Genomic DNA, 26,880 nt, shown 5'->3' on the forward strand with positions numbered 1-26,880 from the left:
AGGGAACAAAGACCTTACGGAGGTCCTGTGCCACGTCTCTTATCTGAGCTGCCAGAAGGACACACAGGGAAGGCTGCGCACGTGTGGAGCAGCCTGGGGACCAAGCACACAGGGAGAAAGGAAGTCAAGTGTGATTTAGCAAGAGGAACAGAAAAATAGTTACCTGACCCCCCATCGTCTTGAACTCTCATCCTCTGTATGTGCAAGTTTGTGGGAACAAATTCTAACTTTTATCTGCTTTCAAACTGCTCGCTTTAAACGAGGGACCTAAGAAACAATACGAGAAAACAAGGACCGCTGACATGTACGCTGCATTCAGGAATGGCGAGTAGGACAGTAAATTCTGAGGAAGCGGCTTCATGTAAGCAGGTATGTGCTAGTGGTGGCCAAGGAAATCCTGAGGTGCCTGTGAATACATTTTGTCTCCAGATGGCAGGCTGGGTCAAACACTGGAGGGTGGGCAGCCCACTGGCCAGAAGACTGGTTTTAGGGCCTCAGCTGGTGAGCAGGGCAAGGTAGGAGCAGCTTCAGAAGGCTATGGTTACCAGCACCCCCATGACTCATCTCTCAAATGAGAAGTCTGACATAAAAACTGATTTTGTGCAACACGATGTCAGCACTGCTATAAAAAGCAAATGGGCCCATGCCAGGGTCTGCCTGTTCCAACCCTGGAGACTGTCAGCATGTAAGATCGAAGAAACTGGTTCAGTAAGAGCAACACGTCTCAAATCCACAAAGAGATGAAAAGGTCTGCTCATCACCTCAGATCTATCAGGACGAACAAATGCTATATGGCATGGATCCTGGCCCTCTGAAACACATACCTAAACGTGTTCCCTTGATTCTTCTCAGGGGGTTAAGGAGAGTGGATGATGTTTTATAACTGATATCTGTAATCTTGTTTCTACAATCAGAATCCAACACTAATTAAGAACTACATGCTTAGAAAAGAAAGGGACTGTAAATTAACTGACGATCAGAAGAAAAAATAAACTTTCTCTCTAGTGATAAAAGGTAAATCATACCAGCATACAAAATGCAGAACAACCACTGTCTGCTTTGCATTTTGTGCTAGGAGACTGCCCTCCAGGGCCTGATATGTACAGGGGGCCCAGAGATCAGCAGTAGTGGCACCCAGGGAGCCTGATGAAAATGTAGGATGCTAGATCTGCACTGTAGCAAGATCTTCAGGGACCAGGATGCATACTGACAGCTGAGATGCTCTGCTCTGGAAAACCCAAGCTCATGTGGGTTTCCTGTTTCCCCAGATAACAGGTATCCAGCATGGGGAGGTCCCTAAGTATCTTCGGCTACACGCTGTCAATACACTTAAGCCTGCCCTTCAGATTCAAACCAAACCCAATGGCACCATCATCTTGTCCTCATAACTGCATGTGGCTTCTTCTCAGCCAAGTTCATGGACAGGTTCATTCGTTCTGTAGCAAAACCTTAATATGAAGGACTTACATTTTCTCTTAACCCTGAAATTCCATAATGTAGCTGGGGGTCGGGGAAGAAAGAATCTGAAGATAGAGAATAAAGTAACAAAAAAATAAAAAAATCTATTCTATTTTGGAATAAAAAGGGAGTAAGTTAAGAGAAGTCTTCTAGGGACGCCTGAGTGGCTCAGTGGGTTAAGCTGCTGCCTTCGGCTCAGGTCATGATCTCAGGGTCCTGGGATCGAGCCCCGCATCGGGCTCTCTGCTCAGCAGGGAGCCTGCTTCCTCCTCTCTCTCTGCCTGCCTCTCTGCCTGCTTGTGATCTCTCTCTGTCAAATAAATAAATAAATAAAATCTTTAAAAAAAAAAAAAAAAGAGAAGTCTTCTAAATCTATCCCTTGAGTATTTTGAAAATCAAACTGGATTTTTCAAGAAGAAATGTAAGATGTCTATACTTCACTTTCTCTTTTGAGCCTTAAAATGGAGCACTCCACTCAATCTGGATATTCAATAGAGGACTGCTGAATGTTTAAACTGGGAAATCTAGGAAACCACTCTGTGTCAAAGCAAACAGTTTATGTCTTCTGGGGCATTTCCCTTGGGCATTTTAGATCAAGATGAAAAAATAACATGAACCAACAGCCCATGATTTCATCTCTCCTAAATTTCATCCTACATGAGTTGCTTTGGCAGAAGACACCATAGAAGGAATTTTCAATGCAATTCACATACTTGTCTTCTTATGAGAAACCCACATTCAGAAAAATTCACACCTACATGAGAACCTATTTTTAAAAACCCACTAGAGTGTCTGTCAGGGAGAGTACTTGAGCCAGGTTCTTGTTTCCTAGCTGGAAAAACGAAGACCTAGCACCCACCTTTGTACTGATGGAGGTCAGTCAGGTTCTCCTGGTATGTGAGGATGATAGTCTGGTACTGAGTGACAATCTGGCGCCGGAGGCTCTCCCAGCAAGGGGACAGATCCCCCAACTCCTCCAGCTCACACACTCTGCAAGGCAGACACACACATACACACACTATCAGGCCACAGAGCCGGCTCCCTTCCCTAGGAGAGGCAGCGGCGTCCCAACCAAGCAGGAGAACGAGTGGACATGGAAGTGCAGTCGATGCCAGGGAAGGCCTTGGACAACAGCCACACTGCAGGTCCACAGAGCGAGCAGCGGGCACATGACACACCACTCTAGGAGGAATGGCTGTATGACCCGCAGACTACTCACCATCACAGAAACTCTGTCAAATGTCTGGGGAAAACTAAGTGGAGGAGAGGGGCTCTAGGGGAGTGGCTCCCTGCCCGGACCCACACAGGCCACGTGGGACCCTCCTAGAAGATGAGATGAGTGGAAGCCCGTAAGCCATTTCTTGGGGCCATCTCACTCACCTCTGTCTCTCCCAGACAGTTACGAGACAGCTTCTCACTGCCCCCCCGTGTTCTGGGGAGGCCTGGGCCTTTCTGCCCTACCCCTAGGAACGCTGCTGCAGAACCTAAAGCTGCAGAGCGGTGGTCCACAGCTGGCTGGCACAGGATGACCACGCTCTGCAGCACTCACCCAGCCCCCTCTGTCTCAGGGGTGTCCCTCGGGGGGAGGGACAAGGGCCATAGGAGGTTGGCAACTGTGGTAATGATTTCTTTCTCCACGTGGGTAATGGGCTGTCTAAATCCAGAAGTAGCATGAAGGCAGGGAAAGGGAGAAGAGAAGAAAAAAGAGCATCTGTCAGAGAAGAAAAAAGAGCATCTGTCACCTCCAGAAAATAAAAGCTGTGGAAGAATTGAAACGTAACTGTCTTAGCTCAGCAGTAAATAACAGCCACATAATTAGAATAATGAAAATACAGATGGACTTAAAAAAAAAAAAAAAGATAACCATATTAGGAAGCTGGGGAACGGGCAAGTACAAAAGATCTAAAACCCTCATCGCAGGGAGTCAGTAGCTAATCCCCAAAACCGATTAAGAGTGTACACTATACATTTATTTAGAAATACAGTGGTAAACACTAAAATGGTTAAAAGTGGTTATTTCTTGGAAGCCGATCAAGTGGCCCCAAGATTTATGCCATTGTTAAAAGCCTTTTGACACTGTTTTTTTATACTATGCATATTTTTCTATGGGAGGGGAGAAGCTAATTTTATGGAATCTACTAGATGGCCCAAGGTTAAAAAAAAAAAAAAGTTGTACCATTTTATCACGAAAATGGCAAAATTCAAGTAAAAGAGTGTGCACGCAGGCAAGGCTGTGGTCAGACCTACACCGGCAGCTGCCTGCGGACCCTGCGGACCCTGCTCACGAGCGCATGAGCCCCGGCTGCAGGGCTACCACTAGACCCTCTCTGCTGGCTCTGCCTGTCTTTCTGCTCCTTCTCGTGCCGCCGGTCTCAGTGTAATGTTACCATCCCACAGAGGCCTGCCTGGACCACCCTCCTTCTTGCCACCCCCTCTGATTTCGGCACACAGCTCATGCAGCTGGGGCTCGGGGCGTTGTCCTCACTTCTCCAGAGGGACTATCTTCCATGGCCTGTCTCACTCATCATGAAGCCTCCCACACCACACACACCACCAGCCACGTGTGTGAAACTGATGTTGAAACACAACAAAACCCTCAAAGCCAAAGTTCTTGAGAAATGGGTAAACTCTTCAAAGTTGTAACCTAGTATACCAAATAATGGGAATTTACGCTGTAATTAAAATTATAACGTGAACAGTGAAGATCTGTGCAAATGTAGATGGTAGCTAGGAAAATCTGCACAAATATGGAAAAGCTGAAAGGAAAAATTTTAAAGTTAAAATAACTATAAAATAGTATATAGATAATACACAGACAAAGCAGCTCGTTGCATTATTCTTGTTATTCTTAGGTTGAGTTTTTTCTAAGATAAAAAATTTTTTTTAAAAAGCTTATTTGAACAGTGAGATCCTGACTGAACTGTGTCCTATCACACTTGTTATATTGTGTTCATAATTAACACTGTCTTAGGACAGCGAGAAGAAATAACCTCTGAGGAAGACTGGTGACACACACTGTGATCTGGGGTTGAGCCAGGTCTCTGGCTTCTCCCCACCATGGGATCGATGGAACATGCCCTTGGCTGAGAGATATGGAGGACTGGAGGGCCCCAATGGGTCACACATCACTCTCTGTAGCCCCTATCACTGTGGCCCTACCCTAGGAAGCTGCTGACCCGGTGGCCAGGACCCAGGAACAACCAGCCACTCCTAACTTTCTACAGGCCAACTGAGAAGGGAAAGGAGAGGGGAAGGGAGAGGGGCAGGCACTGTGTGCTGGACCCATGTCTGGTGCTTCCCGCACCCTGTCTGGTGGTGGCCTCGCACAGGAACTCAGGAGACAGACGGGCGAACACAGGCTTCGGCGAGCCAAGGCCACAGAGCAAGCACGTGGTGGCGGCTGGGTCTGAAGCCAGCCTCTCTGCTGCCAGTGCTCTACTCGCCACATCTAAGAGCTTCCTGAAAATGAAGGGGCAGATGATCCAGAACTGATGGGCAGGCGGGCGGCCTCTCCACAGGGCCTCACCTGGCCGCATCTTCTTCTAGTAGGAGCTTCACGAACTGCCGGGGCACGTGCAAGGACAGCACGCTCTCTGCCATCTGCTCCAGGATCCGCAGGTGGTTGCCGTCCGTGGTGGGAAACCGGTACATGCGGCAGATGGCGCCGCCAAACACTGGGTTGGGTGATGGGGAGGAGACAGGCCACGTGTAAGCCGGTGACACAGCTGCCATGCAGGCCCTCCTCCCTAGGCCTTCAACCCTGCTTCTCACTGTTCCTCTCCAGAGAATGCAAACACTTCAGCCGAAGCCCACCCAAGTGACAGCCCAGCTGCTCCTCCCCTGCGACACACCATCTTCTGGTCCCAAGATGGGGACCCGACTCTGGAGCGCAGGGGCAGGGGCGCGGAGGGTCAATCACCAAACGAGGTAACACAAGGAAGGAGGAAGAATGGAATGAAGGAGGGGACCCCCCCCACACACACTCCTTCCCTGGAGGATTGCTAACTCCACATGCTGGCAGAAAGCATGGCACTTACAAACGTGGCAGGGAGGTGAAAAGGTGACAACCGGGGTGCCTGGCCATGACAATCCAACCAGGCAGGGAGGAAAGGGTGAGTGTGGCCCGAGTGGACTCTCACAAAGAGTGGCAAGGGTGCCAATGGAGGGAGCTGTTTACCCGATTTCAGTAAAGTGTCTTTTCGCAACGAAGCATACTTGGATCGGATTCCCAGTGCCTCTGTCAAGCTCTCATCAACCGGGAGAACCATCTAATGACGTGGGCAGAAAAGCAGAGAGACAGTGAGACCCAAACAACTCCAGAACACTCTGCAGAAATGGGACCCACGTGCATCACTGGAGAACTCTTAAAATTAGTAACCACCATTCACTCTGCAGGAGTACACTGCCCCAGCCCCTAGGTAACCCACCTGCCAGCACCCTGTGCTCAGGCCACGCACACCTGATTTTCCAGTGACTCGGTCACTTCACCCGGTATTGCAGGGGTGTGACGTACAGAACGAGAGGCAGGCTAAGATGATGCTCAGGAACGTTTGCGCAGCTGACCTCTTAGGCTTATTTTGGGTAAAATGAGCTAGCTCTGTATGTGACGGCAGTGGCCACTTACCAGTGTTTGGTATATTAAAACTGTAGTCTGAGAGCATGCGGGGCTGTGTGGGTGACAGGGCATGGGAGGCGGGGTGACAGAGAGGGAGGGGAGGAGGGAGAGAGGGGAGAGGTAATTGAGAGGCTGCAGGGGTGTGCGGATGGGAGGCGTGCAGAAGGCGGCCATGTGGCACACGTGTGCCAGAGAGGGAAGGTCTAACAGGTAAGGTAATCCAGGCCTCATTCCACACCCCTGCCCCCGCCTGACTGCAGCTCCTCCAGCTGCGCTCCCACCCGGCACAGCCTTGCATGTCACAGTCCCTGAGGGGAACCCCTTCTCACTGTTTTGAGAAGTGCCTGGGTGGGGGCACATTCTGCCTAAGGGGCCTGTCTTTCCCTTCCCAGAGCACAGAGGCAAAGTCCACCTGGACACATCCTCTGACTCCTTCCAACATGGAGGAACAAGGCGGTGTGCTCACCCGCCCATTGACGGTGTCCACAGACCGGGTCACAGGGGGCCGCTGGTCCGACTTCTCCTCCATCTGCCAGCCGATCACAGTGATGTTACCCACGCGGTCACTCTCTGCAGATCTGTCACAAGCAAAGTGCTTTAATAAGAGGCTATATACCTGTGCTTTGTTTTCTGCTTAAGTGCAAAGCTCAGCCACCCTGGGTCTCCGAGGGGTCAGTCAGCCAGCTTTCACCACACATACAGGTTCCAGGGCCGGGGGGGCGGACAAGGAAACCATGAGAGCAGAGAGGAGGGCTGCAGTTCCACAGAGAAGTGTGCATGTGCCTGTGGTACAGCTGGAGGGGAAGAGCTGTGCTTGCTCGGGAGGCAGTCACTGGCCCCTGGGCTGACCTCTACCCCAGAGACTGGTGAGGACACATCTTGGAACCAGGACCAGAGACCTTCTTCTGGCACCAAACCCCTTTGATTAGACGCAAGACCTAGGTCTGGACCCCAAGTAAGTGGAGGGTTTCCCAAAGACTCTGAATCCTGATATGATATAGGTAAGGCCACTTGAGCCCACTCAGCTTCACCTGTGAGGCCCCTCAGGGTAGCTGCCAGCTGTCTGAGCCCATCTGATTCATCCAGGGAGGCCCCAGGGATCCCTAACACCTCAGGCTTTTTACTGAAGGTGTCTGAGCCAGGTTCTAAATTTTTATGTGGTCACATATACTGACAACCTCCTTTGTGACTTTTTCTCCCTGTCCTCATGCCTAGAGAAGTACTTCCCCATGCACTCTGCTCAAGAGTCCAATGTAGCCACTTTGCAAAAGGAAGGTATCCATTTCTTCTATTTAGCTCTGATCCAACTAGAATTAGTTCCGGCACATGACGTACCTGATCATTTTTCTCTAGCAGCCCTTTGCTCCACACGAGCCCTTGCATTTTCTGTAAGACATGTCCTTCCTGCTGAGGCAGGTTCCCTATGCACACTGAGGGCCGAACCAGGATTTTTGTTCTGCCCGATGCCTGCGACACTGCCCTCACTGTAGCTTTAGAATGGCACACTGTCCAGCAGGTGATTAACCCTTGTCAAATTTCTTTTGCTATTTTGGACTATCTTCCCAACTTTTTACATCATTTTGAAAAAAAGAACACCATGTTGGGGTTTTGTTGACAACTGTCCATGAAATGAACTTGGGAAGGGCTGACATCTTGACCTCTTTCATTTTCCTTTCAGGGACACAGCGGGGATTCCCCTTCCTTCCTTCCATAAATATTTACTGAGCACTATGCTCTATTCTAGGATATGGCAATGAAGGAAAGCAGACAAAAACCTTGCTGCCTGGGAGATCATATCCTACTGGGGAGGGAAAAGATGATACACAAAAATATTGAGTATTATCAGATATGTACCTAGGTTTTCCTTACGTCTGTGTACAACAGGGCTCATATTTCCTATGCATACTGCACATGCCCATTCCCTAACAGGTCCTCTGATGGGCTGAGTTTTAATTTCACTTCGGTAAGCAACCACTAGGTCACTGACACCAGCCTTTGGGAGGGGGCTGGGCCCTCTCTGCATGCAAGAAATGGTCCATTTATCCCTAGACCTCCTGATTCCAGATCCTTTCAAGGGAATAAAATTAAATACCAACCTTAGTGTTAAATGCAACCTATGATGTCTGTCCTGGAGCAGATCTTTGACAATGAATGTTCCAGAGCCCAGTAAATACATCTGAGGAAGAGTGGGTAGAGAAGGCATTAGTATGCTTGGTTTGCTTCTGGTCCAGATACCAGGCCCCAGAGGAGCCCAGCAGGCTGGTTCCCACAGCACACCTGACCCTATCTCAGGGATGCTTAGGAAGAAACTCCTAAAGATGAATACATTTGGACATCAGTTACTCTGTGAGCAAAGCAGTGAAGTTAATCTGTGTTCACCTCTCACTCAGATGATTATAGAACTTAAGAACGGAGAACAAAATCCCAAGAACCACAACATGTTACTTAACTGTTCCCTGAGATCGATCTTTGACATCATACACGGAGAGTTTGATTTGGGTCATCTGATTGATAAGAGAGTCTTGAAAAAAGGCAATACTGCTTAGAAATATTGGATTGTTGGTTCCCTAGAAGAGGAAAGAGAATAAAATCAGAATACAGAGTTGGATTTTTCCAAGTAATTGCTTTGAAAACACACCAACATCTTCAGAACGGGACACTAACTTTCTTACCAACTTGGATCAACACACACACTGATGAGGGCCTACATGGAAGCCTACAAACATGACCAAATGCTGCTTAGAGAAAGGACAAAGTAGTGGGACAGGCTTCTCCAGAAGCACCCACCACAGGCAGGCCCACAGCACAGCTGCATCCAAGGGCTCACTCTAAGGGCTTTTTGCTCACTAGAAGGGATCTTCTAAGAGTGAAACAACCCTGATGTTCGCGTGTATTCTCGGTATTACCACTTTAGATGAGTGGTGTGTTTGATCTCCTACTTTGAGTTGTTCCTTTAGGATGTACAAAGGCAGATGAGAGAAGGAATGAATGACGTAAGTCGTTTCTTATTTCCAGAATCCCATAGTTGGAATAATTAAGAATGGACCTTTTTAAGGCTATCCCTTTCAAAAGATAAGCTGTGAGTTCCTAGCTCCTAGGTGGCCACTTCTTGGCAGCTTAGCCCTGCCCCCAGAGCCCTGTAACATATTCTCTTTCTCAGGCAGTGGTTAACTATCTGAGCCAAATGCTTAATAGCTCCTGTCTGTGCCGGCTGTGGGTCCCATGCCTCCAGCTGTGCTCCCTCTGCAGCTCCAGATCCAGGTTCTCAAGGGCTGCTGGACAGCCACTTCTGCGAAGCCTGCTGGGACCATGACCCGCCCAAACTCACCCTTCATCTGCCCTTGGTTAAGGCCATCTCTGGCTCTCTTCCCAAGGAGGCAACAAATGTTGCTTTGGTACCACTTTCTCCATCATTCTCTACCACCTAGGGACAGTGAACTGCTCCCACAAACCCACCCCCAGGGCCTGTCACATGCATTCCTACTCTCCACTCATCCCACTGCCAGTAAGGTCCTACACACTTCCCCAGATGACTGACAACTTAGGACCTCCCTGAAACACATCTAGTCCAGCAACTCCCCTCTGAAAAGCCTGCTCTGGCCTGCTACAAACTCCTCACCTGATGTTCAACACTTCTCTCCCTTGCTCCTTCACTTGGGCCTTCTGCACACACACAACAGGGGAAGGTTATTCTCCAAACCCACGAGATGCTTTCCTATTGCATGTTTTGCATGACTACCCACAGAATTCTGGTGTGCTTTTCAACACGTGGTCCCCAGACTGGCTGCACAGGCATCACCTGGGAGCTTGTGACAACTGCAGAGTCCTGGGCCCCTTCCCACCCAGATCTCTGAAGTCAGGATTACACTAAGCGCCACCAAGGCAGCCTCTCCAATCCACAGAGCTGGACAGGCCCCCACCCCCCAGGTGCCACCCTCCTCTCGCTACTCTACCGCTTCCCACAGGGCCTTGTACAGATGGGCCACGCCTACTCTGCCTCCCCACCAACAGGATGGGATGCTCCCCGAGGCAGGGACCTGGCCTCCGAGGTATCAGTATCAACCACGGGCCCAGGACTGTGCTCCATGCACAGGCAGGGCTCAGCAGATGCTTAGAAAACAAAACTGTTGATTCGAACTTGGAAATAAGTTTCCAAGAGAATGAAAAAAGGTGGTCTATGTTCCAAAATGTAAAAGGGGGAAGGGGAGGAAATGCAGTTTAAGTTTGTTTGAGACTGCGAGGGAGGGGTTAATTCATACAGACACATCACAGACAAAATCCTGCAGGATCACACACAGATCCTATAGTTTTATAACTTACATACGGTGCTCAATTATCTAAAAAGAGTTGGTAAAATTCCTGAGGCGAATGCACATAATTCAATGTAAAACATAAATATAAAACATACAATGTAAAAGGATGTACAAAGAAAGCCAATAAAAATAGGGGTAAGTCCAGTAAGAAGGCCGGTTAATAGTTAACACTCTCCAAACTGCGATTAATGAACACAATTCTCCAAAAGCAGCAGCCAAATGAAAATGACAAAGAAGGATGAGCTCCTTACCTCTTAAAAGGCAATAACCTTATAGGATCATTGTTCAAAGACAACCAGCCAATAGCTCATCAGTAACTGTAAAGGACATGGCAAATATAAACGCCACCCAAATGAATGTGAAGAAAAACCTCAATGCACTGAGAACCCGCAGAGGGGCAGCTCCAGGCGCTCAGGTCACTCACAGCCCTCCCACGGAGCATGCAGACGCTGCGCCAGCCCGTCGCGTCGAAGCCGGCAGCACCCACCTCAATGATCTCCGTCTGTGCGTGTTTCGTCCAGAATGCCTGAGGAGGGGTGGTGACACTCACAGCTACAAAACTATTTGGTTTTCGATCTAGCGATGGAGTGTGCAACTCACTGCAAGCTACGGAATCAAGACGGGAAAGAAATGAATCCTTTAAAATCAGGCTCTGGGGGGCGACTGGGTGGCTCAGTGGGTTAAGCCTCTGCCTTTGGCTCAGGTCATGATCCCAGCGTCTTGGGATCCAGCCCCATACTGGGCTCCCTGCTTGGCGGGAAGCCTGTTTCTCCCTCTCCCACTCCCCCTGCTTGTATTCCCTCTTGCTGTGTCTCTTTCTGTCAAATAAATAAATAAAATCTTTAAAAAAAAAAAAAATCAGGCTCTAGTTAGTTCTCAGTTCCAAACACACCCAGAGAAAGCAAAAAAAAAAAAAAAAAAAAAAAAAAAAATCAGTGACACTAAATGGATAGGACCGTTACACTGTCAGTTGTCACATGTGATCTTTTACACTGGAAACAAGCTTTTCTCATGCTCCCCTTCCCCCTCAACCCCCACACCCATGACAGCAAGGCCCTCATCATTCCCAATTATTTTTAAATGCTCACTGGTGACTTAAAATATAGAAACTGATTTTTGCTTCTGAAAAATAATTTTAGTTCTCTATCCATTTGTATTATCTTCTTCTGTGCCTTTATGAATTTTCACTGTTTTTTGGACATAATATAATACCAAGAGCTTTGGTTTTCAATTCAATTAGTTTTGACAATCACATGCACCTATACAACCATCACCAAAACAAGACGGAGAACTTCTCCAAAACATCAGACTAGAAAATTCCCCCTCATACTTCCCAGTCAATTCCCCAGCCTCTGCAACCAATTTCTTTTTTTTTTTTTTTAAGATTTTATTTATTTATTTGACAGAGAGAGATCACAAGTAGACGGAGAGGAAGGCAGAGAGAGAGAGAGAGGGAAGCAGGCTTCTTGCTGAGCAGAGAGCCCGATGTGGGACTCGATCCCAGGACTCTGAGATCATGACCTGAGCCGAAGGCAGCGGCTTAACCCACTGAGCCACCCAGGCGCCCCTGCAACCAATTTCTGATTTCCATCGCATTGTCTGTTCCTGAAGGTGAGATTCATCTCCATTGTCGTACGTACTGATAATCACTCTCATTTTTTTCAAAAATTGATGAGCTAGATTCCATTGTATGAATGTATCAAAATTTACCAATTCTGTTACTGGACGTTGGGTTGTTTCTGGTGGTGAACCACTGTAAATAAGGGTGCTAAAAATATTCCTGTTTATGTCTTTTGGTGGACATGGGCTTTTATTTCTTTTGTATAGGATAGCTACCTAACAGTGACATTTCTAGGTTATAGTAGATGGTATGTTTAACTTTGCAAGACACAACAGTTTTGCTAAAGCAGTTGCACCATTTTACAATCCCATCAGCAAAGGATAGGAGTTCACGGTGTTCTGCATCACTATGAACATCTGGTAGGATTAGGATTTATTTTATAGTTTTCTGATGGATGTGTCTCAATTTGCACTTCCATGACGAGTAATCATGCAAAGCATTTTTCACCACGTACTTGTTCCTTTTTATAACTTGTTTTGCCAAAAGTCTGCTGGAGTTTTTTGCTCATTTTTAAACTGAATAGTTGACTTTTTTATTGTTAATTTATGAGTATTTTATTCTGGACCTGTTCTTTCTCAGGTATATGTGTTATGAATATTTTTCCCCAGTCTGTGGTTTATCAATTTATTTTCTTACGGATTTTTAGGTTTGTTTGTTAGACTTTTAGTCTTGGAGAGTGATAGACAGGAAAACTGTTCCTCCATCCAAAAAAAGTACCCACATCCTAATCCCTGGAACCTGTGACTATATTCTGTTACAAGCACTATGGATGTGATTAAAGTCATGGAACCTCGACCTGGGGGGATTTTTCTGCATTATTGGTGTGGGCTTAACCTAGTCACACAAGCTCTTAAAAGCAGCAGAGGAAGGTAGAAGGGTGAGTCAGAAAGATGTGACTATGGGGAAAAAAGGCAGGAGAGATGCAAACCATGAAAGGCATTCCGCCTGCTGGCTTTGGAGATGGAGGAAGAGGGCCACAAACCAAGGAATGTGAGCAGCTTTAAAAATGAAAACCAGCCTCACCTGGCTGCTAGCAAAGACATGGGGACCTCATCTAAAACCACATGTACACACATACAAAAACGCTGAATTCTGCCAGCAATATGAAGAGCAAAGAAACAAATTTTCCCCTGGCACCCCCAGAAAAGAATGCAGCTTGCTGATAGTTTGGTTTTGGTGTTATAAGACTCCAAGCAGAAACCTCACTCAGCCCATTGGATTTTTGACCTAAGCAATCTGTAAGATAATAAATTTGTGTTGTTTCAAGGTGTTCATTCTGTGGCAACCTGTTACGGCCCTGAAAGCAAACGAAAGCAGAGAGCTAGTACTTGCCTGCACTCTGTCCGAGAAGTCTTTGCCTACCCTGAGGTTGGGAGTGATACTTTGTTTTCTTCTAGAAGCTTCAATGCTTTGTTCATTTTTTTTAAAGATTTTTTTAAAATTTATTTATTTTACAGACAGAGATCACAAATAGGCAGAGAGACAGGCAGAGAGAAAGGGTGAGGGGGGAAGCAGGCTCCCCACGGAGCAGAGAGCCCAATGCGGGGCTCGATCCTAGGACCCCGAGATCATGACCCAAGCCGAAGGCAGAGTCTTTAACCCACTGAGCCACCCAGGCACCCTGTTCATTTTAAGGTTCTCTTCTATTTCCTTTGCTTGGTCTGCCTCAGCAGGAGTCAGGGACTTGCCCATTTCACTTGCTTGCACTCCTCTGAGCTATGTGTTTGATTGAGGGCCTGGTTTTTCTCAGCTCGCCTCTTCATCACGTGTGGGTTCTTAACACCCACACCTAGCTGGAACATTTGGGACTTTCAAGAACGAGCAACAGCAGATAGACTGAGGCATAATAGGTAGCCAAAGCCAGGAAGACTGGTATCAGATTAAGGGCCAAGTGCCACCTTCAGAACACACCCTCCTGTAGGTAACTGCTCTCTATCCCCAACCCGCAGCCAGCTCAGCTGTCTCACTCAGTGTTCATTCCTAGCCCAAGGGCCACAGCTTCCAGGACGCTCTCCCTCAGCAGCCCACAGTCTCATCTCCTGTCTGGCGCTTAGATCACTTTGGCATACTTCCAGAGAAGCCACAGTCTCTGGTATGTGTGCCTTGTCCGTCCAACCCGATCATCTGTAATCCCAGCTGGGTAAGTGCTGCCAATGAGGCAAACTGGTAAAGTGTATTTCAAGTACATATCTTTTGACTCAGCAATTCTGTATCCAAGCATTTATCCCAAAGACATAATCAACAAAATGTGTAAAAGATCTATGTACAAGTATGTTCACTGTGGTGGTATTTATAATGGCAAACTGGAAAGAACCTATAATGTCTGACAATAGGAAACTGGTTACAATAAGTATGGTGGAGTCTACATGGGCATCTAAAGTAATGGGGCAGATCCTGTGATAATTACAATGGAAAGATGCCAATGACATTTTGACACATGAAAAAAAAAACATGTTAAGAATACTAGCATGAGGGGCACCTGGGAGGCTCAGTAGGTTAAGCCTCTGCCTTCGGCTCAGGTCATGATCTCAGGGTCCTGGGATCGAACCCCACTTGGACTCTCTGCTCAGCGGGGAGCCTGCTCCCCACCCCCGCCTGCCTCTCTGCCTACTTGTGGTTTCTCTCTCTCTCTCTGTCGAATAAATAAATTAAATCTTAAAAAAAAAAAGAATACTAGAATGACATTTTTATAGATAATCCCATCACCTCCACAGGCAAAAAAAAATACTAAAAATTCTATATAGCTCTGTGTGGGTGTAAAAAATATTTCTGGAAGGATCTATACCAAAATGCCAACTGTGATTCTCTCTCTCCCTCTCTCTGATAGGGTATTCTTTTCCTCTAACATTTTCTCTATTATAGGCTTTTTTTTTTTTAAGATTTTATTTATTTATTTGACAGACAGGGATCACAAGTAGGCAGAGAGGCAGGCAGAGAGAGAGAGAAGCAGGCTCCCCGCTGAGCAGAGAGCCCGATGCGGGGCTCGATCCCAGGACCCTGAGATCATGACCTGAGCTGAAGGCAGAGGCTTAACCCACTGAGCCACCCAGGCGCCCCATCTATTACAGGCTTTTAAATGAGTACTTGTTAATTTTAAACTGAAGATAAAATATTTGACTATTCAATCATGGGCCCCTGTTCCTCCTTTTTTTTTTTCATTGTGGCAAAAAATCACTTAAAATAAAACTCACTCTCACCTTTCCAAGCTACCTTCTTCATTCAAATGGCTATCGAACTGTCCTTGATTTGCCAGAATTGAAATATCCTGATTTCTGTCATGGGGTGAAGATTTTTACCTATGTTACATCAACTCTCATCCTGCCTCTATACTCAGTTTGGCGTGAATTTTTTTTTGTTAAATCCGTGTTCTGCATTAGTAAAGCTAAGTGAGTATTATTATGAGCTAGGTGGGATTCCCTTTACTTTTCTCCTATGCTGGGCCCTGTTTCTGGGGCCCCATCTTCCTTTTCCTCAACTTACTCCCTCTTTTGGGTAGAGCATATCCTCCACTCACTCCCAGAGAAAGGATGGGGGAGAAGTACATTTGAGAGTTTGCAAGGCTGAAATGTTTCTTTCTCCCCTCACATCTGACTGGTTGAGTAGAGAATCCCAGATTAGAAATATTTCTCACTCACATTAAAGGTGCTCCTCCCCATCTTCAAGTTCCCAGTGTCACTGAGAATCTCCTCCGTACTAGTTTGACCCCCATCCTTGGATATAACCTGTTTTCTTTCCTCCTCTCTGGAAGTTTTAGGGTACTCATTTTATTTCCAGTACTCTGAAATTTCACCAGGATGTGCCTTGTTATGGGGCTTTTCAATCAGGATGCTGGGCCGTGGTAGGCATTTTTCACCTAGAAACACACTCCTCAGTTCTGACAGACTTCTTATTTCTTGGTAATTCCTTCCCTTTTCTATTTCCTCTTTTCTATTTCCTCCTGTAAAGGTTGGGCCTCTAAATTTGCTAATTTTCCATTTCAAATTTTTCTCCCATTTTCTATTTTGCTTTAAAATTTTTACTTTGGGGAATAATTCTTTGAATATCTCCCAACGTTTACTGACTTCTTATTTTTTTGAAGTCATATTTTAAGTTTCTAATATTGCCCTTGTTCTTCAATTTTTTTTTCCAGTGCCCTGTTCTTATGTTATGGGTACGCCATCTTCTCTTATAATTTTTTGACATTTTCTTCTACTTTCTTCAATGTTTGTGTTTCTTCCAAGTTCTGTTTTTCCCTGCTTCTTCCTTCCTGTGTGGGCCTTTCACAAAGGACTTTAATCTGCAAACATTCTTAGATTTTATTTTAAATCAACTTTGAGGTATTTATATATAAAATGTGCCCATTTTCAGTAGAGAGCTCGATGAGTTTTGATAAGCATTTACATCCATGTAACCACCATGGTCAAGGCCCAAAGGGTCCCCTGTGCTCTTTTCAGTCAGTCCTCACCAGCACTCCTGGATAACCACTGATGGGTCTTCCTGAGCTCCACGTAAACAGACTCATAAATATACATTGGAATATGGCTTTCACTCTGCACAATGCTTCTGAGGTTCATCCCCATATGTATTAGTACCTCACTCCCTTTCCTTGCTGAGAAGTACTCCATTGTATGCACATACCGTTCTCCTGCTGATGGATGTGTGGGTTTTTCCAGTCTTGGCTGTTATGAATCAAGCTGTAATTGGTAGGCATATACCAATCTTTATATGCACAAAAGAATGCCCATTCATTTTTAAGGATGAGGTATCAGAAGGCTGAGTGTAAGGGTGGGCCGGAAGGACTCCACAACGGTGCCTGCATGGCTGGCTGGCCTACTTTCATCTGGGGTCCAGAAAGCCAGCATCTGAATCTTTGCGGGGAGTGGGAGTGTGTGGCTTACTTTCTCCAGAGTGATGCCTCCTGCCTAGAAGAATAAGCCTGGCAGAATCAGGATAAGAGGAAGAAGGCTGGAGAGGGCAAGGTGGGGTGTTGTTATTCAGTAGACTTTTGGCCCTTCACCACGCTCTCCCGCATTCTCATGGGCCTCAACCCAGAGCCTCTGCCTCCCAAGTTTTTTTTTTTTTTTTTAAGATTTTATTTATTTATTTGACAGACAGAGATCACAAGTAGGCAGAGAGGCAGGCAAAGAGAGAGGGGAAAGCGGGCTCCCCGCTGAGCAGAGAGCCCGATACAGGCCTCGATCCCAGGACCCTGGGATCATGACCGGAGCCGAAGGCAGAGGCTTTAACCCATTGAGCCACCTAGGCACCCCTGCCTCCCAAGTTTCTTACGAAAATAACCACCAGTCCCTGCAGGACTTAGAGAGGGTGGTGGGAACCTGAACCCCAAACTCTTCCTTTCACAAACTTTCCAATAAGCCTCTGCTTTAGCCTTTGAGCTCCCCAGTATCTTTGGGACAAATCCACCACCCTCACAGACAAGCAGGTATGACCACATTCCTCTCCATCTGCTCCTTCCTCTTCGTGGATTACATTTTGGGGGTTCCAAAAACATCTCACTGCACAAAGTGTGTGTTTCTGCTTATTCTTCCTAGTGCCTGAGATGGTTTAAGACAAGAGGGTGGAAATAAGTTCACTCCTCTCTTGTGAAACTGGAAGTCCTTGGGTTAGTATTATAATTTGTGAAGAGCAAGGAAGCCCTCGATTGGGAGTGGGCAGCTGGGGGAATCCCAGCAGGGTTACAGGCTGCTTCCCCCAAATCCTGTTCCCAGTTCACAATGCAGGACTCCCTCCCACTGCAGAACTAGCCAGCAAGTGAGGATTAGGAAACCCTCTGAACTTGTTTAGGGGTATTCGGTCTGAAACGGGGATGTTTCCAAAGTTTAATCTTAATTTGATAATAATAATGCCCTTATATGTTTAAGGATTTGGTCATTAGTCAAAGTTGTTTGTCTGATTTCGCTTTAACCACCATGATCTTGTTTGTCTCTCAAATGGTAACACCCCATCTAGCACACTAGGAAACTGGTCCAGCAAGGCCAAGTAGCAGGCTCAAGGCTGTGTGGTTAGTCTGTGGCACAGTATGAACTAGAATCCCAGTCACCTGACTCCTGAGGAGGAGCTTCTTTTACATCATACCACCTCCTGGACACCACTGCCAGGCCACGGCCAAAGCTGACCACTGCCCAGGGGACAAAGGCAGGGGAGAGCAATGCAGGAGAGTGTCACACTCTGGAGGAGAACCATCTGTGGCTGACTCCACCATGCCAGACCTTCTGGGTAAATCACAGTAATGCCATCCATGCTTCCCTGACCCCAGAGCTAGCACATGCTACTACAGTTCTTTAGGACAACTTTAGGGCATTCAGGCCAATATTTAGGACATTCTGACACTGTCCAAGAGGGAAAGCACTAGGTGTCATTGCCTCCATTCCCAAAGTAGGGAACAAGGGCTAGGCAGCGAAGCCCAACTGCAAGGGGCCTTATGGCTAGGGCTGATGAGGCTGGCCCTGAGCCAGTTTTCCCACCCCTCCAGCCTTCCCCTTGGAGGAGGGAGACTGTCCTTCAGCTCTCCGGTGCTCACCTCCTGCCCCTCCCCCACCACTACTAGCCTGGAGGGAACATAAGCTGAGGAGACCCAAGGCCTATGGGCTCCAGGTTCCCTCCCACAGACAGGATATGCACACCTGCCACGTGACTTCATCTCAGAAACAGTTCAGCAGCAGCAAGTTCTCGGATACAAATTCACACCAGGGTCCGGTTTTTCTTTTTTTTTACTCCTTTTATATAGACCTTTTTTAAAATTAACATATAATGTATTATTTGCCCCAGGAGTACAGGTCTGTGAATCACTAGACTTACACAATTCACAGCACTCACCAAAGCACATACCCTCCCCAGTGTCCATAACCCAGCCACCCTTCCCCACTCCCCGCCAGCAACCCTCAGTTTGTTTTCTGAGATTAAGAGTCTTATGGTTTGTCTCCCTCCCCAGTCTCACCTTGTTTCATTTCGGTTTTTGTTTTTAAGCAACATACATTTTAAAACAAATGAACAAAAAATTCAAAAAGATACCTACCTAAGCTGAATTCTAAAATGGGCTCATCTGGATCTTGTATATTTCCTGAATAAAAAAGAAATGACAGGGGGAAAAAATCACCCTTAATAATCTTTTCCTTGCATTTAGGTCTTATTCAGAAGACCCAACATTCTACTTTTCCCCCTCTCAGAAACTATTACATGAGATAATTTCTTCATTTCCTAAACATTTTGCTTTTGAGATTCCTGTCTCAGACTCCAAGACCAAACCCCCCTCCCTTCCTCAACTCTGCACATCCCCAACAAGGAGGGCTTTGATCATAGCCTGGGCACTTGCCAGATGGGCGCTGTGGACATTCCCATATCACCTACTGGCAAATGAGCCCTGGGGGTACCCACCCAAGATGGAAAACTGCCAGCAGTCAGACTGTAATGAAAGCAGTTTCCAGGAAGAGGGCTGACCTCCCTTCCCTCCCCATTCTCTGAATCAACCAGAAGAATGACATAGCAGGGTGCCCTCCAGCCTGGGGCCATCCCTGGGGACTCATTCTGGCTGTCCGCAGGGGACTCCAGGAGGCAGGCGTGGCCCTCCCAGCACTGGTACAGCATGGGACCTATGTGTGGTGACCTTGCCCCAGGAAGTTGGAGCAGGGCCCATGAGGCTCACCTGCCAGAGAGAGGCCCAACATGTCGGCTGCCACATCAATGGTGGAAGCCCGCTGCATCGCACGGGCCCTGGCGCCATGGCGAGGGCTGTGCTCTCTTGCTGTCATGATGTCATTGGTGATGACGTGCTTGCTGTTCCTGGGTCAGACCACACCTGATTCCCCGGGAAGCGCTGTCAACAACCCCTAGTCCCCTAAGGTGGCAGTAGTCCTGAGAAGAGGTACAAACACTGGTAAGAAACACAGGGTTAGTGACTGAGAGACTGTGCTCTCGTGGACAAAGTATGTGCCTAACACGAGCAAGTGAGGAGCCAGGGCCGGAGAGTCCGGCGATATAGGCCCCTTCTAGTGACCTCTTCCTCTATGCTGTCCAGCACTCACACACACCACCCACACATATACGCATGGGATCATGTAAGGAAATCACATTCTCTTCAACAAAGACATGCCACATTAAATGATGGTTTAGATATAACAATAAAAGATGGCTCTTGAGATTTTCTTCGTTTTATGATGCTCTTCTGTTGACAAGTCTTATAGCATCTGTAAAATTAAATCAGTTCACCTCTGTCAGAAAGATATGAGATGCATGAAGAGCTCTGCCAGCCACTGACTATGATGGCATGGTAGAACACTGGAAAGACAGAGGCACATGTGTCCAGCCTGCTCTCTTTCCTCCCAGAGCTACAGAAACCTCACATGTGTCTTGGGCATGGGCCTGCTTTCCTGGAACACATGTGCATGTGATCAATGCCTGAGTTAGGTGGATGGTGCTGTGTGCTATGGTTATAGAAGTCTCTGGCAAGGTGCCACCAAGCGCTGAATCAGACAGAGGCCCTGGCATGGCACAGAACACACCTTGGGCTCTAAGAAGTGGGTTAAGCAGCAAAAAGTGACTTTCACGTGTTTCTAGCCCTCTGTGTGACAATTCCTGCTGTCTTTAAAAGGAACTGACCTTTAGGAGTGAAGATAATTAGACTGAACAATAAGGCTGGTTTCAAACACTCCTTTCAAAGTGTGTCAAAACCTGTGCCCCCAAAAGGCCTGTGTTCCCTCTCTTGAGTTAATATTCACCCAGTAACTTACTGGACATGTTTGTTCTTGGACCAGTTGAGACACGTGGCATTTCTTCATAGAAGCACATCCAAATCTATCATCTAAAAATAGAAAATTATAAACTTAACAAGCTGGTCAAACACGAAGTTCTGGAGAATGTGTATTATAATGCTTATGTTATAACTTTAATGCCTAGAGATATGGGGAAGCAAAGAGCTACTCTAAGTTCCTTTGTGCTCCATACAACAATCCAACCCAACCTTTTGGCTCAAAAGCAAAGGTTTTGCTGAAGCCCAAAAGAATGAGAAACAGAGTGCACATTCCCATTCCCCTTGCCCCAACCAGGGATGATCCAGGGTAACAGAGACCAGCCCCAAAGCAGCTACTGTGTGGCTAGGATGTGGCTGAGGGAAAAATGAGAAGTTAAGAATCTGAGTCCCAGGCATCCTTGCTCACAAATGTCAGGCTCTGGAAGAAGCTGCTGGGCCCCTCTGAGGCTTTGCCCTCTAGTGTCAAAGATGAGGCTAGTTGTACACCCATCTCACAGGGCTGCAATGACAACCAAATGTGCAAAAATGGAAGAGGGCTTGCCCTGATGTGGCTGTCTGGCTTGTGGGTGCCTTCCTGCGGAGCAGAATACCCAGGTTCTGACTCCGTCCCGGGGGACTGTCAGAGCAGACCGGCGCGTGAGCTAGCTGAAACTGCTGGAGTCTGGGGTATAGATGACAGGCAGAGAGTGTGCTTGGCCCAAAGGCAAACTCAGCTTCTCTGACAGGCTGAGCTCCTACCCTTCCCACTGGAGCACCTGGGGACCTTTAGCCTGGGTACCTCAGCAGAGAGGGCAGTGGCCCGGCGGAGGAGTACCAGTAAAAGTCTCCAAGGGGAAGATTCACCAGTTTGCTGACATCAATGAAAATGGCAAAGACAGGGGCGCCTGAGTGGCTCAGTGGGTTAAGCCTCTGCCTTCGGCTCGGGTCACGATCTCAGGGTCCTGGGATCGAGCCCGGCATCGGGCTCTCTGCTAGGCAGGGAGCCTGCTTCCGCCTCTCTCTCTCTCTCTCTCTCTCTGCCTGCCTCTCTGTCTACTTCTGATCTCTCTCTCTCTGTCAAATAAATAAAAAATAAAGCTTTAAAAGAAAATGGCAAAGACAGGGAAAGTACTAATATCTATAATTTATAGTAATGCTTGTCGAATTTACAAAAAAAACTCACTAAAAATGCAAGTGGCAAATGTATGAATTCAATAAAAGAAGAATACACGTGGTAAACATTTTGGAAAAGTAACCAAACTCATTCATAATAATTAAAGGAATGCTAAATACTCCTATATTCACCTAAAGTAGTCTTCCAAGAGAGGTTTGCTTGTGATCCTCATGAGAATAAGCTTTACCGGCAGACCTAGGGGAAACTTCATGGGGTTCTCCTCTATTGCTGATAAATTGGAACATGCATTTCAGAAATTTATTTATGAAATTATTCATCACATTATTTATAGAAATTTATGAACAAAAGCAAAATTCTTGCCAACAGGCCGAAGATGCTTATTGTAGCATTACTTATAATGACAAACCCTGGAATGAATCTACTGTCCGGCTACCTGTCAGTGCATTCTGGAACATCTATAAGGTACACTATTACATAGCTGTTTAAAGATCATGATAAAGTTAATAAACACATGACAGTTTCTTCAGCCTTGGTAGGGATCAGGAAACCACTAATCACAACCACAAGATAACCTCCACACACTCATCAGAATAGCTAAAAATGGGGGGGGGGGGGCACAATACCAAGTCTTGGTGAGGATGTGGGATAAACAGAACCCTGAGACACTGCTAGCGGAAGGTAAAATGGCACAGCCACTCTGGAAAACCGGATTCACCCAAGCTGAGGTACACCTCCACCACAACCCAGTGCACAGCTCAGAATGGAACTGCTAACAGAAATGCATGGTTATGGGCACCTGGGTGGCTCAGTGGGTTAAGCCTCTGCCTTCGGCTCAGGTCATGATCCCAGGATCCTGGGATCGAGTCCCGCATCGGGCTCTCTGCTCAGCGGAGAACCTGCTTCCTCCTCTATCTCTCTCTCTGCCTGTCTCTCTGCCTACTTGTGATCTCTCTCTGTGAAATGAATAAATAAAATCTTTAAAAAAAAAAAAAAAAAAGAAATGCATGGTTATGTTTACAAAGGGACAAGGAACATGTAGAGCATAGATAGCACTCATCACAGTCAAACACCGGCAACGATCCAGACGTCCGTCAACAAGAAACAAAAGAACACAGATGCTTTCAGAAATGACGTCAAGGGAGAAAGCCAGTCCCCAAGAGCATATCTAGGCACTTCTATTTGTATAAAGTTCAAGCATGGAACAAATGAGTCCATGGTGCTCAAAGTCAGGACAGCAGTGTCTTTGAGGGGTGAGTACTGACTGGGGAGGGCATGTGGGGCATGAGGAGGCTTGTGGGCTCTGGTAATACTCCATCTCCTGTTTGGGGTACTGGTTTCAAGAATGAATTTACTGTCTAAAAATTTTTTGAGCTGTACATGAATGATTTTTTATACGTCAATAAAAAGTTTAATTATTGTAATGACTACAACAAAGACAACAGCATGAAAAACTGTTTATGTCAGCTCTACCTCATGTTTTTAATGAAATATTCTGTGTCCTGGTCATAGTCATTTAAAAAGATGGGACACTGACTGGGGCGCCTGGGTGGCTCAGTCGGTTAAACGCTTGACTCCTGAGTTCGGCTCAGGTCATGATCTCAGGGTCATGAGATCGAACCCTATGTGGGGCTCCACACTCAGCAGGGAGTCTACTTGACATTCCCTCGCTCTCCCTCTCTTTCAAATAAATAGATAAATCTTAAAAAAAAAAAAAAAAAGAAGAAGCCACAGAAGGAAAGAGCCAGCAGGAGACCACATGAAGGAGAAGGCCATATTTGGGGGTGTGACCACGGGGAACTGGTCCCTTTCTTAGCTTCAGGTCACCCTCTTACGGGACTGAAATGATGACTGGAAGCTAAGGTCATCTCATACTGGCCAGAGGGAGAGGCCTGGGCCTGAATTAGCTCGAGGAAGGAGCGCTTCTTCCTTAAACTTCTTCCCAGTGTGTTTCCAGCATTGTCCTGCCTTGCTTGGCTGCCCTGCTCAGCCTGTAGTGAGGCTGTGGTCACTCCCCTGCACCTGGGCCAGTGCAGACAGACCACCTGATAGAAGGCAACTGTAACCCGACTACCTGCCAGTCCAAGAGAGGCTCCCAAATGCCCTCACTCCTTCACCCCCCTCCCTCTTCCCCTTGCAGGGCCCCTGCACCTAGGAGGGTGGAGGGTAGGTATTATAGGCATGGTGGGATCCTGGGGATAGAAATGCTTAAAGGGGAACATTTATAGACTAACTTTACATTTGATAGAGTTCACAGACCATAAAAGCTTTTGGGTCAAGAGGACCTCAGAAGCCACTTCATGGTTATCTGGGGCATTTAATTAGGATCTGCAATTTAAATCATCAAGACCCAGAACGTGGATCTGATCTGTCTGAACTCAATTTTCCTTATTAGTCTCATTAACTTAAAGTAATTCACCAAGAATTCTTATATTCCCAAGGTCCCTGGTTTTCCTCCTGGCCCCATTTGAAGACCAGAGCTCATTAGGAAGAAAAACTGCACTTACATCAAACAGGACAGATACTGTGTGGGAGTTATTCAGGGAGCTGGAATTTATTTTCTTGGGGGCAAGAAAGAAAGAAAGAAGGAATAACTCATAAAACTAACTGCCTCTTCTCCTCACTCTGTGAGAGATGTGTAACCCTTTCTGACAAGAGGACATAGATCATCAATGCAATAGCAAACCCAGTCATGTTCCTTCCATCTCTGTGGGGCCAGGGGGATGATGGTAGAGGAGCATAAGCAAGACAGGGGATGTGGTAGTTCACACAGGTCCATGGGATTTGTGACGGGTGGCAGTGACTATCAGAAGCTTCTCAGGAAGCCAGTCTTAGAACAGGCCTGCCTGCCTCCTCTTCCACAGAACAAGGACTCCCAGTCCTGGAAGGGGTCTGGAGGCCCCTTAGGCTCAGAAACCTCTTAGGGCTGCTGAGCTGGAGCTAGTGGAGAGGATGAGCCACACAATTTTCCATTTTCAATTGTCTTATACAATGGGGGTTCTTCAGAGAATAATCTTAAAATGGAGTTGCATGGATGATGCCACAGAAGTCCAGACAAGGTGACTTTCTCAAGGTCACATTGGAGGTAAAGGATGAACTATCAGAATCGACCCAAAGCAAAAAGCCCAAATACAACTGGGGCGCTCTCGCTGCCCAGCCCACCCTACCACTGCCACTGCGGACAGGAAACAAGCTCCCAGCAAACCTTCCCTGGACCTCTGCTCTCCGGGCAGCACAGGAGCGAAAGTCAGATGGAAGGCTTGAGTGAGTCAGAGCATGAATCAGCAGCCCCTGAGGAGGAGGCTACTACAGGAGTCAGAAAGAGGAAGAGTTTTCCCTCAAAAACCCCAGTCCAGGATAGCCACAATCACTGATCCATGAGGCGCCACACTGCTCACTGGCAAATCACTACTAATAATAACCTCAGAGAGATAGCTGCTGCCTTCTCCATGAAGCCCCTCCTGCAGACACTGCCCAGAAGCCAATGGCTGTGCCTCAGTCTCCCTAACACGACAAGCCAGTCTGTACCTCAAGATAATGCACTTCCTGGTATGACCATGGGATGAGGAGTGGGGCACCTTGTGTCTTACGAATGCCAGACTTAAGCTTCTTACTTCTTCCATTTCCTCCTGGGTGCCTCATTCAAGTCTACACATAGACCAGGGGTCTAGCAAAGACCCACTGAGTAAACAAACTGTCAGCTTCTGTGGGAGACCGTCCTTGCTCACCAGAGTCTGGCTTTCTCCTTCATCCCAGGTACACTGACAGGTCACCCTCTCCAGCCCCCTTCTAGTCTGGTGCAGCTGTGTGACAGCATAGAGGGATGCACGCAGGCTGAAATAAAGGTGAGAAAGCAGCTCATGGGACCCTCCACGTCTCCCTTCCCCCAGATTCCTGGCTGGATGTAAGGGACTGAGTGAATAATTCTGAGGCCTAGGGTATGTGAGTGACTCCAAGGACAGAAACTAGGTCCCTGTGGCTGGGTAGAACAGAGGCCCTGCTCCCCATCCCTTCCCCACAGACAACCTACACTGAGCTTAACTTGCATAAGAAATCACCTGTGTTGTGTGAGGCCACTGAGATTCGGGAAGTGCTTGTTCTAGCCGCTAACATTAGTTACCTTGACTAAAGTCTGGCACATTCCAGGCACCCAGTAAATGGTCATGGCGAAAATAAAACTCACAGCCACCAGCTCACACCTACCACATAGTGTCGGGGAAAGAATGAGGCTTTGCTCTCTGCAGGAGGTATGCCCAGTTCATGAGAAAAGAGCCAGCAGGTGGCAGGGAGACCCTCACAAGGGGCCAGGAAATGAAAAGAACACAAAGAAGTAAAACAAACAAACAAACAAACCCACTTTAGCATACAATCAACCTGGCAAGTGTCCCCTCTCTAATTCCACATCAGGCTCAGGGTACCCTGCTAACTCACCCGCCCTTCCACCCCAGTATCACCCAGCTAGCCCTGGACCTCACCGCCCCAGACACGTGCCATGATGGAAGCTGGAGTTAATGTTGAGAAAGCAAGTTCCCTGAGATGGCTCTAGAGCTGCTAATCCAACCAGGAGAGAAGAGGAGACCCAGCTCTCCCACTGGGCACCAAGATCAGCCTCATTCCAACTAGAGCCAGCTGGGAATAAGGGTACCCAGGGCCCCATCCAGACCTGGTCTACACCAACAAGGGCCTTGGGACCCTTGGGACTTCAGGGCCACGAATTCCTTGATTCCCAGCAAATAAGAGAATGACAAGAGCATGGGTGCAAACACCACAACATGGGCACAAACCTCGGGTGGGCATGGGGTGGGTGGGGTGCAGCTGCCCATGACAAAAATTGAATGGGCCAGAGCTATGGTGGCTATGATAACAGGCATGGCAAGGCCAGCAGAGAGGAATAGGAGCAGTGTCTCCAGAACAGCCAAGGGCAAGGATGACCAGAGAGTGGGAGGCTCCCCACTACGGAAAGACAGCTCTGGTGAGCACCCAATACCAAAACAGCTCATATTCTGCTCCCAGGCA

At 47.3% G+C, this 26,880-nt stretch overlaps 1 protein-coding gene across 1 annotated transcript in view; it reads right to left on the bottom strand.

The window, feature by feature from the left end:
* INPP4A (inositol polyphosphate-4-phosphatase type I A) overlaps positions 1-26,880 on the bottom strand; it is a 124,872-nt gene that overhangs the window by 33,536 nt on the left and 64,456 nt on the right. Inside the window, 12 exon segments of the mRNA XM_047745038.1 lie at positions 164-232; positions 235-267; positions 2,318-2,448; positions 4,985-5,132; positions 5,636-5,726; positions 6,540-6,651; positions 8,170-8,249; positions 8,524-8,640; positions 10,874-10,992; positions 19,023-19,067; positions 19,650-19,858; positions 20,734-20,804. Of these exon segments, the coding sequence (XP_047600994.1) occupies positions 164-232; positions 235-267; positions 2,318-2,448; positions 4,985-5,132; positions 5,636-5,726; positions 6,540-6,651; positions 8,170-8,249; positions 8,524-8,640; positions 10,874-10,992; positions 19,023-19,067; positions 19,650-19,755 (1,051 nt within the window). The 5' untranslated portion in view covers positions 19,756-19,858; positions 20,734-20,804.

This window comes from Lutra lutra, chromosome 9 (genome assembly GCF_902655055.1).
Source record: "Lutra lutra chromosome 9, mLutLut1.2, whole genome shotgun sequence".
Classification (NCBI taxonomy): Eukaryota; Metazoa; Chordata; class Mammalia; order Carnivora; family Mustelidae; genus Lutra; species Lutra lutra.